Here is a 17,755-nt window from a genome sequence, read left to right as displayed (position 1 = left end):
GCCGGAGCCACGGCCGGGGCGCCTGGTCAGGACGCCGCCGCCATGGTGGCGGCGTGGTGGCCAGGCGCTTTGGCCGTGGCTGCGGCGTCCTGGCCACGCGCCACTACTATGGTCGAGGCTTCTCCACCAGGCGCCGTGACCACAGTGGCGGCGTCCTGGCTAGGCGCCACAACCACGGCATGGCCTTTTGGCTAGGCGCCAGCCACCATTTCGTCCTTACGATGCGTTACGAACCTCGTTTTCCGATGACGACGGCGATTCTCCGGTGATCCTCGGCGATCCGGTGCTGCTCCACATTTTTTTAGTGCGAAAAATTTATCTTCCGTTAAAATTATAAAAAGGGCAAATTTGTCAAAAAATTATAAAATGTGGGCTTTATGTAGAGATTTGCGGGCGATGAATAACAAGTCCCTTTTTTGTTCTTTCAAAATAAGTGTTTTGCTTCGCTCCAAATGAAAAACCCATATTTTTCTCTACCTTTCATCCTCGCTTCTTCAAATTTCTGGAGTTTTTAGAACATTTTATCATATCCAAGGTGAGCAAATAACAATTTTTATATTCAGTTTTTTGGTTTAATTCATCATCTTCCCTTTAAATTCGTTGATTTTTGTGTATTCTTTTTGTTTGAAATGCAGTTTTTTGCTTAAAAATGGTGGAAACTGCATGTACTGAGCATCCTTTATTTGGTGGTGCTATATCAATGACCTTTCCTGCTAGATTCCAGGTTTAACATGCCAAATTTCCCAATTTCTTGCTTTTTATTTAAGTTATATTTGTGGGAAATTAACAATATTTTGGATTATTGTTGTGTGCAATTTTGGTTTATATATATAGGATTTGAGCAATGTACGGGAAGTTCCTGATCATCAGGTTGAGTTCTAATTATTTTTTTTTTTATTGTTTTTTAGGAGTTCTAAATTATTTGTTGTGATAGGTTTTGTGGGTGTTTACAAATTAATGGAAGGGTCAATGTGGATTTTGTTTCTGTGTATAGGAAGCGTTTGCTGATCCTAGTCGAGACGAAAGTCTCATTGTTGAATTGTTAGAGTTGAAGCAGGAGGTTGCTGATGAAGGTAGTGCTGTGTGGTTCCTTCAAGACCTTGCTAGGGAACAGGATGCCGAAGGCGGTATGGTGAGTTTGTCAAGTTTCGTGAAATTTGAAAGTTGGCCTATGATGGATTTGTTGTTTTTGAAAGTGAATTAGGATTAGTGGGTGCGAGAAATTCCTTTGATTATATCTATGAATATAGATTCATGATGAATTTAGTGACATTAGAAGCTATAGTTGTTAATGATGCTAGATACGTCACTTGGATTTATGGACTGGAATATGCAAGGAATCCGAAGCTGGCAACTTAGCTGTCCAAAATTTGCCGTAGTATATTGCATTGAAGTTTATGAAAGATGGGTTTTAGATCTGACCTGCAATTAGAAAATCCAAGTAGGAGGGGGAATACTTTCCACATTGCAGCGCTCTTTAACATTATTGAAGCCACTTAAAGAATGACGAAGTAGCTCATTAATTTCTTTGTTAGGGAGAATCAGGTGTTTAAAGTAGATATCATCATATCACCATTACTTATCTAATTCCTGTCTTAAAATTTTGCTAGTGAAATATGCTGGGCCATGCAGATGAGTTGCTTATGGCACAAAGTCTTATGTGCATGTAACTGATACTGATATGTGCTCTTGAGCAGTCTATGCCTCCTTAATATAGTCTTTGAATTGAATTGTTTGATCTTTGAGTATAAGGAATTCATGCAAGTTTTAGTTCAATAGTGCCAAAGGTTTCAGTGGTTCTGGCATTATTCGATTCCGCTAGTTAATTCCTCAAAATGGCATTAGTGGCTTGTTCATTTTGTTTTTTTGGTTTATCATCATTTAATCTTTGTTTTCCTAAAATTTTGAAAGTTATTGTTAAATTTCCATTATTCGAAACTAACAAAATATGTTGATGATTGATCTTGTGTCAAGTGCAGTTGATTGAGCAATCAGGAGTCTTGGAGGTTCCGGGATTGTGCTACAGAAGCACACCTGCTGTCGTCACCAGTGCTGTTGGTCAAATGGTGTGCAATTAATTTATTACTTTATTCACTTTGCTTCCATTTTTTAGTTTTAGAAATGATGTCTTCGTTTGTAGGACAATCTTCAAATATTAAGTAACACTGTGTTTTACATTTGGTTCAGGACCTCATTCCATTGGTACTTTTATATGCTTAGTTTTACATGCTATTTATAGTGTCTGAAAATATCTGATGGGAAATTTGCATTGATCTCCTGCTTGCCTAGTTTTGATTTTAGATCTGAAAAACTTTGGATAGAACTTTTGAGCTTCATTGTTATTGCATTATCGTATTTAACTGGGATGTTTTTATGATTTAGGATCATGGGCTGCAATATTCAGATTCAAGTTGTTTTGGTGATTGTTAATGTGAAGCCCTTCTTGTGTTGCTGAAAATGAAAGACAGACTTTGTAATCTCTAAGATCTAGGTTACTAATTTCTAGTTTTGTCATGATTTTGCAGGCCATTTCTAAGGGGCGTCAAGGAAGAGAGGCACAAAATATAGTAAGGGTAAGGGATTCTATTATTATAGTTTATTTTTTTGTTTAATGTCAGCACAGATCTACAATTCATAAATTATTGACTATTCATTGTGTGGTGCTGTGGCCAATTCAGGTTTATTTGGCCAATCTGCGGCTTAAGGAAGTTGGCACAGATATCTTGATCACTGCCTATGAGCCAGTTGTTATTAGGTAAGCTTGGCAAACCTTCATTGTATATTTATTTTATTTTTTTTCCTATTCTTCCACACTCTGGCAGCAGCACCCAATCTCTTTTACTCTTTTAGCTGCATCTGAGCTTATCTACTTAGCTCCAAAATCAGGCAAACACCATCCTTTGCTGAACTCCTGAACAAGATATGCTCTCCGATATATACTGATACTTCTCAACAAACCTCAACAGCCATGCCTTATATCCAAATCATCCAAGCAGATAACACTGTACTGTGCTGTACTGTGCTTTCTTTTGATTTTTTGTTGGATGGAACTTCATATATACTGGTTTCAGACTTTCAGGGGTTTACAAAAATAGTATCTTGAAGGTACTAGCTACTAGTTATATTGGGAGGTAGTACACCCAAATGGGCCAAATCTCACCTCCTTCACTGCCCTCTACCAAAATTAAGACAATAACTGTATCTTAACTAGTTATCTGGGGGTTTGTTGTAACTGACAAGAAATTTTAATTTTCAATATTTCGGTCCGTTCAGTGAGAGTGCTGGTATTGTTGGCGCTGGAGTAGTATCGCCCGCTGAACAATCTGGATGTATGCCAATGGCTGAGGTCTTCAAGCTTTCTGTTTCTAGCTTCAAAGTCAATGATTGGAGCCTCTTCAATGCTTGAAGATGTTATTTTTAGTAAATGACACTGGTGCACTTTTGTGCGAAGTAGTTTGTAGATATGAAATGATAATTTGTTCGATTTCATCAAATAGAATTTTTGCTACCTTAAGGTTAATACTTGGAAATTGTCAATCATATATCTCACATCTTGTATGTTAAACTAACTGCGACATAATAATACTGGGATTGTTTTGCTCACTTCTTGCTTGTACAATCTAAATATGCTAGCTGTGTGTATGTTGTTGAAACGGGAAAGTAATTTGTTACTTGTGATCATCCTGTCGAAAAAGGGAAGTCCCTATTTACTGGATAGCTGATTATTGTTAGATATGCAGCAGCAACAGAAATCGACCAACTCATTGAACTTAGTTTGAGGACTATACTGTTATGAAAATTGATCTTATACTTGTATTAGTGTTCAGATATCAGAGAAGATGTAACCTTTTGCCTTTGTTACATTAATCAGCAAAGATATTTGCCGGAGCTTAGTCGATTCCATTTGTGGGAATTTCATGATCTATAAACCATCCTTAACCTGAAATTTCTCGTAGTATAGCTAACGAGGTCTTTATAAAGTAACCGCCATGATTGTTTTTAAGAGTTATCTCTAGAGTTGAGGATGTAACACTTAAAAAGAACTTACTATATATAAATGGGGGACGGGGGGCAATAGGATTAGGATTACTAAAATGTTGAGCTTATAAAAAAAAAGTTGTAGGGAGGGAGGATGAGAGAACAGGGTAGGGGGGAGAGGGATAGAAAGGAGATTTGTGATAGGGAAGAGGGAGAAAATATGAGAAAGATGATAGTAGACAATGAAGAGGGAGGGAGAGATAACAAGGACTAAAGGAGGTGGGAATTGTAGTAAGAATTGACATTATAATACAAGCCAAGAATACACGCAATGCGTGCGAAATTTTAAAACTGTTGATTAATTTAAGATTAATAAATATTAGTAAACAAGAATTTTTTAAAAAATGAAAAAGAAAAAAAAAAAATGAAGCTGTTGATGAAGTGATGGATTGCTTTTTTATTGATAAATTTGAAAGGGTTGATAAATTGTACTATGTTGAAAAATAGGATAGGATAATAGATTTTTTTCTTCTTAAAAAAAGTTTGAAACGTGGTAATTTAGAATAGTGAAATGTATCACCCAAAACACCTATTTTCTTTATATATCATTATAGACCAACAAACTTTAAAAAAAAAAAAAAAGAAAAAGAATGATAAAAGGAAAAACACTCTTATGATTATCTTAAAGATAAATTTGCATAGAAAACATTGAGTGTTTTTTACTAAAAGACATTGTTAGATTATGATTTGTTTCATGGAAAAAACATATTAAGTAATTTATGTGATATACAAAACCATGAAAGAGCAAGTTAGAAGGGGGTAAGGGGAAGGAAAATGATCAAATTTTATAAAGGAAAATGAATGCTCCCTACTATTCATTTAATAAAGGCTCCCTACTGTTCATTTATGAACTATATACATTACATAATTATTACATTCACATGAAAATAGAGGAAATTACTATGATCTTTTACTTTCTAGTTATTACAACCCTCTTTTCAATACTAATTAACTCAATTGTCAGAGGTGAAACTCCGATAAACCGCAGTTTAATTTTCGTTATTTTGCAGGTACATCACATCCGATGGGCTAAATTTAGTGTTGTAAACTCTCATGGGACATCCAGAAAACCCCAAAACATATCTAATTTTGACTGAGGAGGTATATTTTATACTCTCTACGTTCCTATTTAATTGACACATTGAAATGAACACGGAATTTTGAGAAATGTTCTAGTATAGTAGTTTTATTAAACTGTTTATTGTAAATTGGTGTTAGTGAGATGTTAGTTTATTCATAAAAATAGAGCATGGGCCATTGTAAAGTGAAGTTAGTGGAATATTTGAGTGGAGGGTGGGGATTATTTTGGTATAAACTTTAAAAATGGTGGGCCATGGTGTAAAATAGAAAAATAATTAAATATTAGTAGGTCATTGTCATTTTTAGTAATGTGTCAATTATTAAAAAATGGACGAAAAAGAAGGGTGTCAACTATATAGGAACAGAGAGAGTATTTTGTTTTTCTCATTAGTTCTTACGGAACAAATTGTTTACTACTCCCCCCGTCCCATTATTAAGTGTCTGTTTTTATAATTGGGTGTCCCAAAATTAAGTGCATATTTCTATTTTGTTTATGTATAATTACCTACATACCCTCACTTTATACCTTTTTAACATAATAAAATTCCCTAAATATCCTTTATAATGGGTGCTCACATGTATTTCATAAATGTTTTTTCAGTCTCCACTTAAAAACAAAATACTATACCTTTTATAATTATTCGCAATGTACTTCACACATGCTTTTTATGTTTCTTTCATTTGCATTAAAACCCGTAAAAAAAAAAAGAGAAACGAACACTTAATAATGGGGTGGAGGGAGTACATTTGGGGTATTACCAGAATGCCAGACTATACATTAGTTTATTTTATTTATTTATTTATTCATTTTTTGGGGTGGATTAGAGTGAATATCAGCGTATCAAGATTTCTAGCTAGATGGTAAATTATCAAAGCTGGGCCAGGCCCCTTATAAAAGTCCATTTTTCCCCAAACACCAATTTTAAAAAGGCGCCAAAAATTATTCAAATAATCAAGAAATTTCAAAAAACAACTCAATTATAAATTTCAATTTCAAAACTCCTCCAATCTTTGCCGGACCTTCGCTTTGCCGCTGCCGCGATGTTCAAGTCTACGCTATTCATCGCCGTCAAATGCTGCCATTGCTCCACAATGCAGGTACTCTCTTGCTCTCATAGTTGTACATTTTTTAGACGATCAAATTTCGCTGAAAATGAAATAATTTTTTTTATTTTATTTTTTTATTTTTTGTAAATTAGGTGAAGCAGCAGAAGAAGAGCAGCAATAAATGGAATTGTGTGGTCTGCAATCAAAAGCAATCGGTAACGAAGATCTATGCTCAAAGTTACCAAGCCAAAGATGTTCGTAGTGTTGTTCAATCATTCAATATGTCTCGTAAATTGGAGGATGAAGGTAACTTTCCAGATTTCAGAAATATGTTTATTTGGCTGTTAGTCTGTTACAGTTATATGCTGATGGATATTTTCTGATTCAAGTGTATGTAGATAGATATTTTGAAAAGTGCATAGAAAGAAATGTTATTGGGAGATCTTTGAACTGTAAAAAAAAAAACTTTCTTGTAGTCTTAATTTCTGCTCGAAAATTTAGACTGTAGAAATAATTAGCATTTTTTGCAAAAAGAATTCTCCTAAGCAACATGTGATTTTGATTGTCAAATCTATATTAATATATTAAAAGGCGAAAGGTTCGAACACTTGACCTCTTAGAAGAAAAATTACTGTATAACCATCTAGGCTAATTGTTAATTATGCTTTAACATTATACAATAAATAATATTATACTACAAAGTATTGAAGACACATTATATACAAACTATTAAATGCTCTTATAAATTAGCAATTGCACAACTATAAAAGTAGTAACCCGGGACAACACCCGAGCTACTCACTAGTTTGTTCTTAAGTGCAAAGGAATCATGCATCATGAAATAGGTGGATTGCTTACGAGTAACTGGCAACATTTTTCCATAACCTAAAAACATGATATGAGCCTGCCCAATTAAAACCCCAAGTCCCTAAGCACAATTGTTTGATCCAAAATCTGAAAGAATGACAAAAGAATCAATACATGTGACTTTTTTAGGTCAAGTATGGCAAAGAAAAATGAGACCTTTTACCAACCAATATCAACTTTGCATAGAAAGTGCCTTGTCAAAATGCTTTGACTGTGACATATACGAGTTTTTTGCACATCTCTTATCAACATGATCTAATTGCATATAATGAAGAAAGCACATATTTAACGATAATAGATGAAATAAATCATCCCCTTCCTCTTCTTAGCCTCAGAAAACATGTAGGTCTGATCAACCATTACAAACTCATCATCAGATCATAAAGGCCTTATGCCTCCATGCAGAAATTATGAGGCTCACAGGTCACAAACTCACAGCCATGTATAAAGCAGAGAGTATTAGCAAACTTCACACGAAAGTGTCAAAATTTAAAATATTGCAGCTCTGAAACAGCATTTAGAAAAATCCCATCACTAAAATTTATCAATAAAAAAAATAAAATCCAAAACCCCAATAATGATATCCTCATATCAAAAATCCAAAATGACCATGAGGAAACCTAAACTATGATATCCCCATGAAACTAAAATGACAATATCCAAAAATCCCAAGTTATAATAACCAGAATAACCTTCTGTCAACTGTGTTCTGAAAAAAACAGTTTAAAAGAAGCAAATCCTGTGCTATAATGAGTTAAGCAACCTAAATGAAATCCTAATTAGTCTAACATCTCAAAGATATTCTTAAAGTACAGCCCATAACTGACAGTTCAACCTGCCCTCAAAAATATGGGCCTTCCCAGCAAAAGAGTATCAATGAGAAGATTATGAATGGCTCAATCAGTAACTGAAAGTGAGCCAAGTTGGTCACCGGCTTCAGAACCTAAGGTAGATGAGTGGAGAACATCCATGGCCTCAGAAACTTTCTTCTTGAGAGCATCAGGAGACTCAATAAGGTGCAGTACTTCTGTCTGGTCCATCTCTAACAGCATGCCAGTGACTTTTCCTGCATAATCATGCTCAAGACGGTCCACCAATGGATACAATTGTTCCCCTAGCATCTGTGACGATGTCAAAGCAACTTTATGAACAAAGAATACAATGTAAAAGTTTGAAGCAACTCATGTAAAAGTTCAATGGAAGAAAGTGATAATGACTTTAGGAGGAAAGATGTGCCAATAGAAAATATCATTAAACTCAAACATTAGCAGTTATTTAAAAGCATACCATACGCTGACTGTCAGGAGATGCAGCAGCCAGGGCAGAAGCAAGTGTTGGCACTGACAGTGAGCCAGATCTTGCAAAATCAGCAGCATTTAAGGGCATTCCAGAAACATCCAAGGTCATTGGCATCAATGGCCTTCCCAGACCTTGAGGAGCCACAGGCGAATCAAGGCCATTTCGTCCATTAGCCATATATCTGAAACTCTGACCACCATTGCGATTTGCAGTCTACAATCACCCAGAAATAATGGCGTAAAACTGATGCCTTCTAAAGACTGAAGAATGACATGATTAAAAAGAGAAAAAAAGAAGGGATAAAAGCACCTGTTGCTCTTGCCGCAACTGATGAGCATTACCACCTCTCCTTCCACCTACACGTTGTCCAGGTTGCCCATGTCTCTGGACGGGGAAAGGCATCACAAAGTTTGGGGGAACTCCTGGACGGATCCCTGACAAGATTTGCTGCTGGAACCCATATCCTGCAGGGTGAGGGGAAAGCATACCTGGAGCACCTTGGCCAAAATAAAGCTGTTGAGGAGCAAGTCTAGGTGACCCAGGATAGAATCCATGCATCCCAGTCGGCAGGGGTGCCATTCCTCCGTGCAGATGAGCTTGAGCAAAGTGAGCCTGAAAAAGGAGAGGTGAGTTATTTCTGATGCCAATTTAAAGGGATATATATTAACCAAATTAAGTATAAACATAATAACTTAATAAACAGGTCAACTTAGAATGCTTAACTTAAACAGAGAATAGGGAGAACGGCCAGAGAAGTATATGCACATCCAAGCTAATTATTAAGCTCATTTAAAGTATAAGCAACTGCTGCACTATCAGCAATTCTAGCTAACGGGAATACAATACTTGTGTAAAAAAAAAGTATTGCCTTTCTATAAGCTCCAAACAGTTTGCAGTTTGTCCCAAACCATCTCTCCTAAGAATAAAGAAATTTCAGCTCCTCTAGCACACATCAAATAATGTATGGGCTTGAGTCACAGAATCTCAAAAATGAGATAATATGTTAATTTAAAACACAGCTGCATATATTCTTAATAATTTTAACTGTGCATCTGTCCATAATTTTGAACCAAAAACAAAGATGTTCATTGAAAATTTCAAGCAAGTGGTCATGCAAACAGATTTACCTGCAACCTTGCTTTCCGTTCTTCTTTGCGTTGGGCAATAGCAACAAATATAGGCTTCTTTCCTATCATCTTACCATTCATTTCATTTAACTGAAAAGATTAGAAAAAACATGTTAATATCCTGAGCCTTGGGTTGAGAACTGAGTTTAAATATCCAAACTTCTAAAATCAAACTGAGTGAAATGAAAGACGAGATGAATACTGCTTTTGTTGCTTCCTCTGGGGTTGAGAACGAAATGAAACCAGAGCCCTTGCTAACACCATGAGGATTAAGCATGATCTACAGCAATAACAGTATAAACCCGAAAATTAGCAAACTCAACAAAAGGAAAAATATTAACGATATATAATTTTAGCTTAGAGATACCTTGCATGATGTTATAGTTCCAAACTCAGAAAACAATTCCTTCAGGTTTTCTTCATTTATGCTATCATCAAGATTTTTCAAATACAAATTAGCAGCCTGCAGCTTTTCATAGCGACTGATTCTTTCTTGTTCAAATTTAGCTTTCAAGTCTGCTTCCCTCTCTGATTTCCTTTGAGCTCTCCCTACATACCAAGTCTTGTCATCCTGAACCGTTCCATTCAACTTTTCAACAGCAGTTGCTGCAGATTCAGGACTTTGGAAGTTCACAAAACCAAAACATCTGGATTTTCCACTCGAATCCTTCATCACAACAGCACTTGTGATGGAACCAAATGGGCTGAAAGCTTTCATAAGGTCCTCATCAGTATAATTTTCAGATAAATTCTTCACATAAACATTAGTAAATTTTTGTGATCCATCTCCGTTTCTTTCCTGACGCCGAACAAAAGATCCAACATACACTTGTTTGTCATTCAACAACATGCCATTCAAACTATTGATTGCCTTCTGTGCAGCTTCCTCTCGGTCAAATTGTACAAATCCATATCCTCTAGATTGGCCACTGCTATCAATAGCTACCTTGCAGGAAAGTATGGCACCAAAAGCAGCAAATGTGTCATGCAGTGCTTTGTTATCAATAGAGGAATCCAAATTCTTGATAAAAACATTAGCAAATCCACTCTTTCGCAGGCTAGGATCTCGATGAGAATACATAATCCGAATAGGCCTGCCATTTACAGGCGTGAAATTCAAAACCTCCATGGCACTTGCAGCTGCATAAAGAAATTCCAAATGAAGCAACAGAAAAAAATAGCAACATCATTTTGTTTATTTTATTTATCAACATTATTATGTTTTTTGTCTTGAGGAGGGGGGAAAGGGAGGGATATAAGTATATAACATAATAAAGTAGCTCAATTTAATAACAATGATTTGAAGTATCTACAATACACTTTCCTACTGCCCTTTCTACAAAGTTTATAGTTTCACATAGTTAATTATAATAAGAATCGCGGAAGTGAGTTAAAGTAAAGGAATGTCAGGCTTGATTCGGGCAGTGATGATAAACCATGATACGGCCGCATTGTTGGAGAAAGACAAATCAGGGACAGGACAGGACAGGACCACAGGAAAAGTTAGATGGGCACAAGGAGACTTGGAAAATTTTAGAAATAGACATTCTTATAAACAATATAATTCTCTTAAAAAATATATTATGAGAATGATAATCATACAAATCATCTAATCTTCTCCTCTACTAAATGCTTACGATGGTACATTATAAAATTTGGTCTTTTTGATTTGGATCCCTTATCATATCATCTAGTGTTTGTCACTTTTCCGACGCCATGATCTACATTCAACAAGTATACTGTGTGAAAGAAACAACATTACAGCTAGAGCTAACAACAGATTGAATAAAGGAATTCGATTCAACTTTTATACTTTCCCTTTACCCTTAAAAGGATAAAATTTAATCAATCCAACAAAATCAAAACAGAGAATTTTATCACATTGTATCAATAATACATACTAACACGATTTACACAACCCAAATAATAAATTCATAATAAACTCAAAATCCAATCTACAACAAATAATTAAAAAACACAAAATCTAAAAAAAAATACTTGGTAAAATTAAGGGCAATGTAAACAAGAGATTAAGATAAACAAACCATCTTGAGGCGAAGAGAAATTGACATAAGCATAACCAAGGGATCGTTTGTTCTGATCCCTACAAACCCTTACAGACACAATAGGAGCAACTTGATTAAACAGTTCATACAACTGACTTTCATTCACAGTTGCATCCAAGTCACCTACATACAATGACAGATTCCCAAACACTCCCCCCACCTCGGTATTCGCTACCGGGGTTGTTCCCTGACCGGCTACGACGACGGGTGATGAGGGTTGGTTTTGGGTTCCTACTGCCGTCTCCATCTAAATTATATTAAATCACTTACAATACAAAAAAATATTATGATCAAAATTTATCAAGAATTTTAGAATTATGAGTCAGGGTTTTCTGATATATGGCTGAAAAATTTCTGGGGTTTGGACCAGTTAATTAAGGAATGATGGAAGATTAAAGAAAGAATTTTTCTTCCACCAATTTTTTTTGGTTTTTTTAATTAAAAAAAAAAGGAAAAAAAAGGAGGAAGAAATAAAACAGAAGGTGGAATTAGTCAGGAAAATTTGAGTCTAATTTATAGTATTGAGCTTTCCGAAACGTGGGCGTTTCGAATTAGGGGATATATTTTTTAAAAGAAAAAGTGATTTTTTGTTTTGTTTTTTTTTTTTTTTTTAATAATCATTTGATTATTTTTGAGGATTTTAAGAATGATGACGTGGCGTATCTTTGCGTTTTGTTTGGTCTCTTGACTGAAAATAATGTTTAAAAGTGTGTGAGAGAGAAAGAGAGAGAGTGTGTGACGTACACTCAACAACTAACGAACAGCAATGGCAGTTACAATCTGTTTTGTTGGGAATTTTGGATCTGTTTCCTTTTTTATTGCTTCTTTCTCTTTTCATTTTAATTAAGGTAACAAATCAACAAATCTAATATATATATATATATATATATATATAAAGTAGGCATATTTGGAGAGCGTTCGGAGCGCCACATAAGCAAAGGTATATTTTCGACCAATTAAAAATTAGATTTCTATTTTATTTTGGAATTAAAAAATTCGTTTGCACCTAAACAAAAGTGACGAATGAGATTTAAGAATTTTGCCACGTAAGTAAAAACAACGAATATTGATTTATTAGGATTTAATTTATTTAAAAAACTAAAAATTATCTTTTAAAATAATCATCTTTAAATATAGGATTTACATACCTACTATTATAAGATAAATTTTGATAGTGTTTATGATAAGAAATAAAAATTATCCCTTAATTAAAATTAAATTAAAATTTATGACATTTACCATTATAAATTGACGCATCATATGATACCAAAAAAATTTCGTATCAATACAAAACCAAACCAAGCAAATTAATAGTTTTATCTAAATACCCGATTAATAAGATGTTTTTTTCATAAAAAAAATTTAAAACTTATAACGCAATAAAAAAAAAACTTTACCTTCTTTTAACATTTTATGTCAAAAAAATTAAAAAGACAGATAAGTTGTTAGAGATCAAGAAATCGGAAATATACAAAATGATACATAGATTTGAGAGTTTAATTTTAAGTGTAAAAAAAACGAATAATGATTTAGAATTTAAATTATATCAAAAATAAAAAATTATTATCTTTTCACATTAAAGATTTTATCCTAATATTTAATCAATGAAATATCATATTTACAATTTTTTTTTTGAAAGATCATATTATTTTCATATAACTAACAACAATGAATAAAATACAAAATAACAATAAATTAAGTCGCATTATAAATTACATTAAAAAAATTATACTTTTGTAATTGACAATATCATTTTAATTAAATTATTATTTGGTTTTTTCTTTTGTCTGAAATTATTAAATTGTAAAATAAATCAAATAATTATATAAAAAGAAAAAAAAAAATTAGAGTATATAAGAAAATATCTTTTCTTGAGATATATGTATGAAAAATCGTGCATCGCACAGGCTTTTATCTAGTTTATTTTTAATTTGATTCTGATTTCTTTCCTTTTCTAATTATTTTTTTAAAAAATTTGTTAAGGTTGATAGGTTTTGTTGTTGTAAAAAAAAGTCCCAAAATCTGTAATGATTATGATTTTTGTTATTGTTTTTATGTGATTGATATTTGTGATATCTTTGTGTATTCCATTACCATTGAAATCTAAGTAGTCTCTTGATATGAGATCTTGTTTGATTAGAAAGGTGTAATCTCTCTTTTACCATCATACCTTTCAATTCCACAATAATTACAACTTTTTTTAAAAGACAAACCTACATTTTTACATAAAAATTAATCAGTGCGTCACATGGATATTAATCTAGTATTGAAACATAATAAAATTTATCACACACTTATGCAATTAATTATCCATTAAGATTGAGTATAAGACGAGAAAAAACTAAATTTTGATACGAAGTATTTGGTACGCTAATCTCTCATAATGAGTAGAGTTAAGTTTTTCAACCTTGAGGTTAAGAGTACAATCCCCACTACAAACACTTTGAAGGTAGGGATTTCCAAGAGATGATCTAAAAATCGGGCCGGGTCTTAAATCATATCTCGTGCCCAAACCCTCAAAAAAGTAGCAGGCTTGTTGGGCCAAAGCGGACTTTTCGATTTTTTTCGGGCAGGGTTTGAGTTTTGCAAAATTTAAGTTGGACTCGCGCCCAACCAGAGCTAGTTGGTCCCGCGACCAGAAATGAACATTTACTATAAAAAATAAATAAACATTTAGTAATTGAACATATTTGAAAGTGGCTGGTCCTCCCCAACAAAAATGAACATTTACTAGAAATTAAAAAAAAAATTGAACATTTAGTAATATATATATATATATATATATATATATATATATATATATATATATATATTGGAATGCATGGACATTTAGTAATTGAACATATTTGAAAATTAACATTACAACTGCAAATGTATATCAGACAATTGAGATGAATATTTCGATAAATAAAAATGAACACTTTTTTAATGAAAAATGAATTCCAAATTTAAAGAAAGAAATATCTAAAACTTGAAATTAACATTGCAATATATAAAAATGAATATTTATAACATAAGAGTAAAATCAAGAGACTATAAAACAGAAAATAAAAATAAAATTGTATATCTAATATTATATAATTGAACATTTTAGTTGTAAGTAAAAATGAACATATAATGTTGTTGCTTAATAATCAACATTTTTTTAAGTTTCAAGTGAAATCATACTGCATGAAAATGAATATTTATTTTATAAGAATGAATATCATACTGCATGAAAATGAACATCTAATTATTGAGAAATAAAAAACATCCGTAATGCAAATGAACATCTAATTTCATATTTTTGAAAATTGAAATAAATATATATATAATTTTTTTTATTAACGTGATATACAAATAAACATACAGTTTTATGATTATGAACATTTTGCTAATATTAACTTGAACATTATTAATATACTCTTCAATAGTAAATTATTCACAAGTGAGCATAAAACATATGAGAATGAATATATATTGATTTTATTATGAACAAAATTGTAAAATATTTTCAGGTAGAAAATGTTCATTTTCGTTATAGTAAATGTTCATTTTTGGTCGCAGGACCAGCTAGCTCTAGCTGGGCGCGAGTCCAGCCAATGCTAACTGTTCGGGTTTTTAACTAAAAATGCATTTTAGGCTTGTCCAAGTTCGCCATATTTTTGGGCCGGGCTAGTGAGCTAGGCCATTATTGATTACCTCTAGGATTTCTCTAACCTTTCTTCCCTACTAACTCTCAAATTAAAGCAGAGGGAAGGGTCCGTAAAAATAAAATAAAATAATAATAAAAAAAAAAATTAAAATTGGTGGAAGTTTAAAGGAAATCTTTACCATCAAAGTGTCAAATTGACTTTGTGAGTGATTTCAAGCCTATAGGGCAGGTGAATTAAAAATGAAATATTCATGATATCATATAAATATTCTCCCCCCGTTTTTGTAAGTGAAACTTTTCTTTTGTGCATGTATGCAAATGCAAAACTTTGAACAACAATTTCTTTAATTATTAATGAGTAAAAATTATAACAATTGCATGTTAATTCCAACAAATAGTTACAATACTATATATTATGTGTGTAAATCACTAACATTAGTTAAAGTGGATTAGATGAATAGTGCAAAAAGTCAAATTGGTTCACTTAAAAAATTAAAAGGAGTACTATACTTTTTTCTTTATATATATATATATATATATATATATATATATATATATATATATATATATATATATATATATATTTAGGAAATTCTTTTATTTAATTTGCAACATTAACATTTGGACTTTGTCATTACTCTTCTACTCTATTTTGACTAAATTTGATGATTTATAATTTTTTTTTTTAAAATAGCCATATATTTTTGTTAGATTTGTCTCGATTTATTTTATCCCAATATTAAATCTTTATAATTTTACATATTGGTAATTAAAGATGTTGACAATTGAAATTATGCATTGAAGAAACAAGCGTGAAATAAAAAAGTTTTGCTAGTAAAAATAAAAATAAAAACCAAAGAAATTATTTGTTGTTTAAGGGATAATTTGGTACAAGGTTGTTTTAGACGATAGTTATTATTTTTTAGTATTTGATCAATTTTGTTTAGAGTTATTTAGAGTTAAATTAGGTCATCACCTAATCGAGTTTATTTTGAATCAGGTCGAATTCAAGTCAGAGCAAGTTCGGGTCGAGCTGATTTCAAGTTTAAAATTGAGTTGGATTCAACTCAAGTTAGGTTAATTAAAGTTTTAGGTCGAATTCAAGTTATTATCATTTTCTGGTGAAAATCAAATCTCAAGTTAAGTCATTGAGATTATGTATAAATTGACCTTTTATGTGGACACTAACATGTTAGCTACTGGCTTATACAATACTAGCATCTTATGCACACAACGAGTGTAGTAATTTTAAAATTAATTACTTTACAATATATTAAAAGAAATATTGTTAGGAGCTACCCGCTTAACATGTCAATTTGTGAACAACTATTTGCTAAAAAGTTTTATAAAAAAACTACCCCTAAATTTAAAAAGTTTGGGTAGCACTACCTTTTTTTATTTCCCGGCAATTAATTTCAGCAAGCGAGGCCCTTGTTATTTTTTTTTTCAAAAAAATAACACCCTCGTATATATTGACCAACCCTCCTCTTCTTTGCAAAGATTCAATCTAAAAAACCAAATCTTTGTGAAAATCACCAATTAATTTAAAGAATTGGTTCCACCGGGTACTGGTTCCGATTCCGGGTACTCACTTATCTATATAAGTGTTGAAATATAATACAAATCATAATTTTTTTTTGGTTTATTTATACTTTTAGCGTTTAATACTTATATTTTTATATACATTAAGCTATTTTAATTATATTAAATATTAATATATTTTTTTATTCTACTAATTAGTTACGTTCAACATATTTTTGTTTTTTTAAATATATTTTGTACAATATATGTTGGGTAACCGGTATAGTAGAGCGGAGAGAAAAATCTAGAAGTTTTAGGGTTTTGTTTGATAGTGGGTTGAGAGTTTTATAAGCAATTGAGCTTAGAAATTAAATTGGGTTGTACATAACTCTTTAGTTTCTTAAAAATACAAACAATCCACATACTATATCATATACAACCGGGTACCCAGTGGGTACCGGGTCCAAAATTTTAGGATTTGGAACCGAAACCGGTTACATCCGGGTCCGAAATTTTGGACCCGGTCCCGGAACCGGTGAGACCAGTTCTGGGTCCGGACCCGGCGAGTCCTAATCGGTTCCGGGTCCTGTACCGGGTACCCTGGATCTTTGCTCACCCTTAATATATACGAGGGTGAGATGTTTTTTTGGAGAGAAAATAACAAATGGGCCCCACTCGCCGGAATTAGTTGCCGGAAAATGAAAATGGGTATTGCTACTCAAACTTTTTAAATTTAGGGGGTATTTTTTTTTTTTTTTAAAAAAAACATTTTAGCGAGTAGTTGTTAACAAATTGACCTGTTAAGTAAGTAGTTCCTGAAATTTTTCCTATATTCAATTCTGCCATGTTTATATATTGATGAAAAATCAATAATCAATAATCAATATCAATAATAATAATAATAATAATAATAATAATAATAATAATAATAATAATAATAATAATAATAATAATAATATACTAAAAAACACACCAGCCATGGCACGTTTTATCTCCTGGAGTGTGTTTAGTTTTTTTTTTTTTAATTTTTTTTTAATTTTTAAAAAAACCTATTAATTAAGGAAACAAATCATTTA

General features: G+C 32.4%; 3 protein-coding genes across 3 annotated transcripts; 2 read left to right on the top strand and 1 right to left on the bottom strand.

The window, feature by feature from the left end:
- Window positions 1-398: 398 nt before the first annotated feature.
- LOC110735637 (probable ran guanine nucleotide release factor) lies at window positions 399-3,603 on the top strand. The gene is made up of 8 exons (XM_021915824.1): window positions 399-535; window positions 636-724; window positions 835-870; window positions 995-1,132; window positions 1,980-2,066; window positions 2,526-2,573; window positions 2,679-2,755; window positions 3,274-3,603. The coding sequence occupies exons 2-8, from the start codon at window positions 650-652 to the stop codon at window positions 3,404-3,406; spliced, it is 594 nt and encodes a 197-aa protein (XP_021771516.1). The 5' UTR covers window positions 399-535; window positions 636-649; the 3' UTR covers window positions 3,407-3,603.
- A 2,117-nt stretch (window positions 3,604-5,720) lies between these two features.
- On the top strand, window positions 5,721-16,627 carry LOC110735636 (MRN complex-interacting protein-like). Its single transcript, XM_021915822.1, has 3 exons — window positions 5,721-6,216; window positions 6,318-6,471; window positions 16,159-16,627. Exons 1-3 carry the CDS (start codon window positions 6,160-6,162, stop codon window positions 16,281-16,283), a joined length of 336 nt encoding a protein of 111 aa, XP_021771514.1. The 5' UTR covers window positions 5,721-6,159; the 3' UTR covers window positions 16,284-16,627.
- On the bottom strand, window positions 7,340-12,368 carry LOC110735635 (polyadenylate-binding protein 5-like). Its single transcript, XM_021915821.1, has 7 exons — window positions 11,504-12,368; window positions 9,826-10,598; window positions 9,661-9,738; window positions 9,459-9,548; window positions 8,641-8,943; window positions 8,320-8,544; window positions 7,340-8,153 (listed from the first exon to the last, which is right to left on the bottom strand). The coding sequence occupies exons 1-7, from the start codon at window positions 11,769-11,771 to the stop codon at window positions 7,929-7,931; spliced, it is 1,962 nt and encodes a 653-aa protein (XP_021771513.1). The 5' UTR covers window positions 11,772-12,368; the 3' UTR covers window positions 7,340-7,928.
- Window positions 16,628-17,755: the final 1,128 nt, after the last annotated feature.

This window comes from Chenopodium quinoa, unplaced genomic scaffold (assembly GCF_001683475.1).
Source record: "Chenopodium quinoa cultivar QQ74 unplaced genomic scaffold, ASM168347v1, whole genome shotgun sequence".
NCBI classification, from domain to species: domain Eukaryota; kingdom Viridiplantae; phylum Streptophyta; class Magnoliopsida; order Caryophyllales; family Amaranthaceae; genus Chenopodium; species Chenopodium quinoa.
This window is presented reverse-complemented; position numbering and strand designations above follow the sequence as displayed.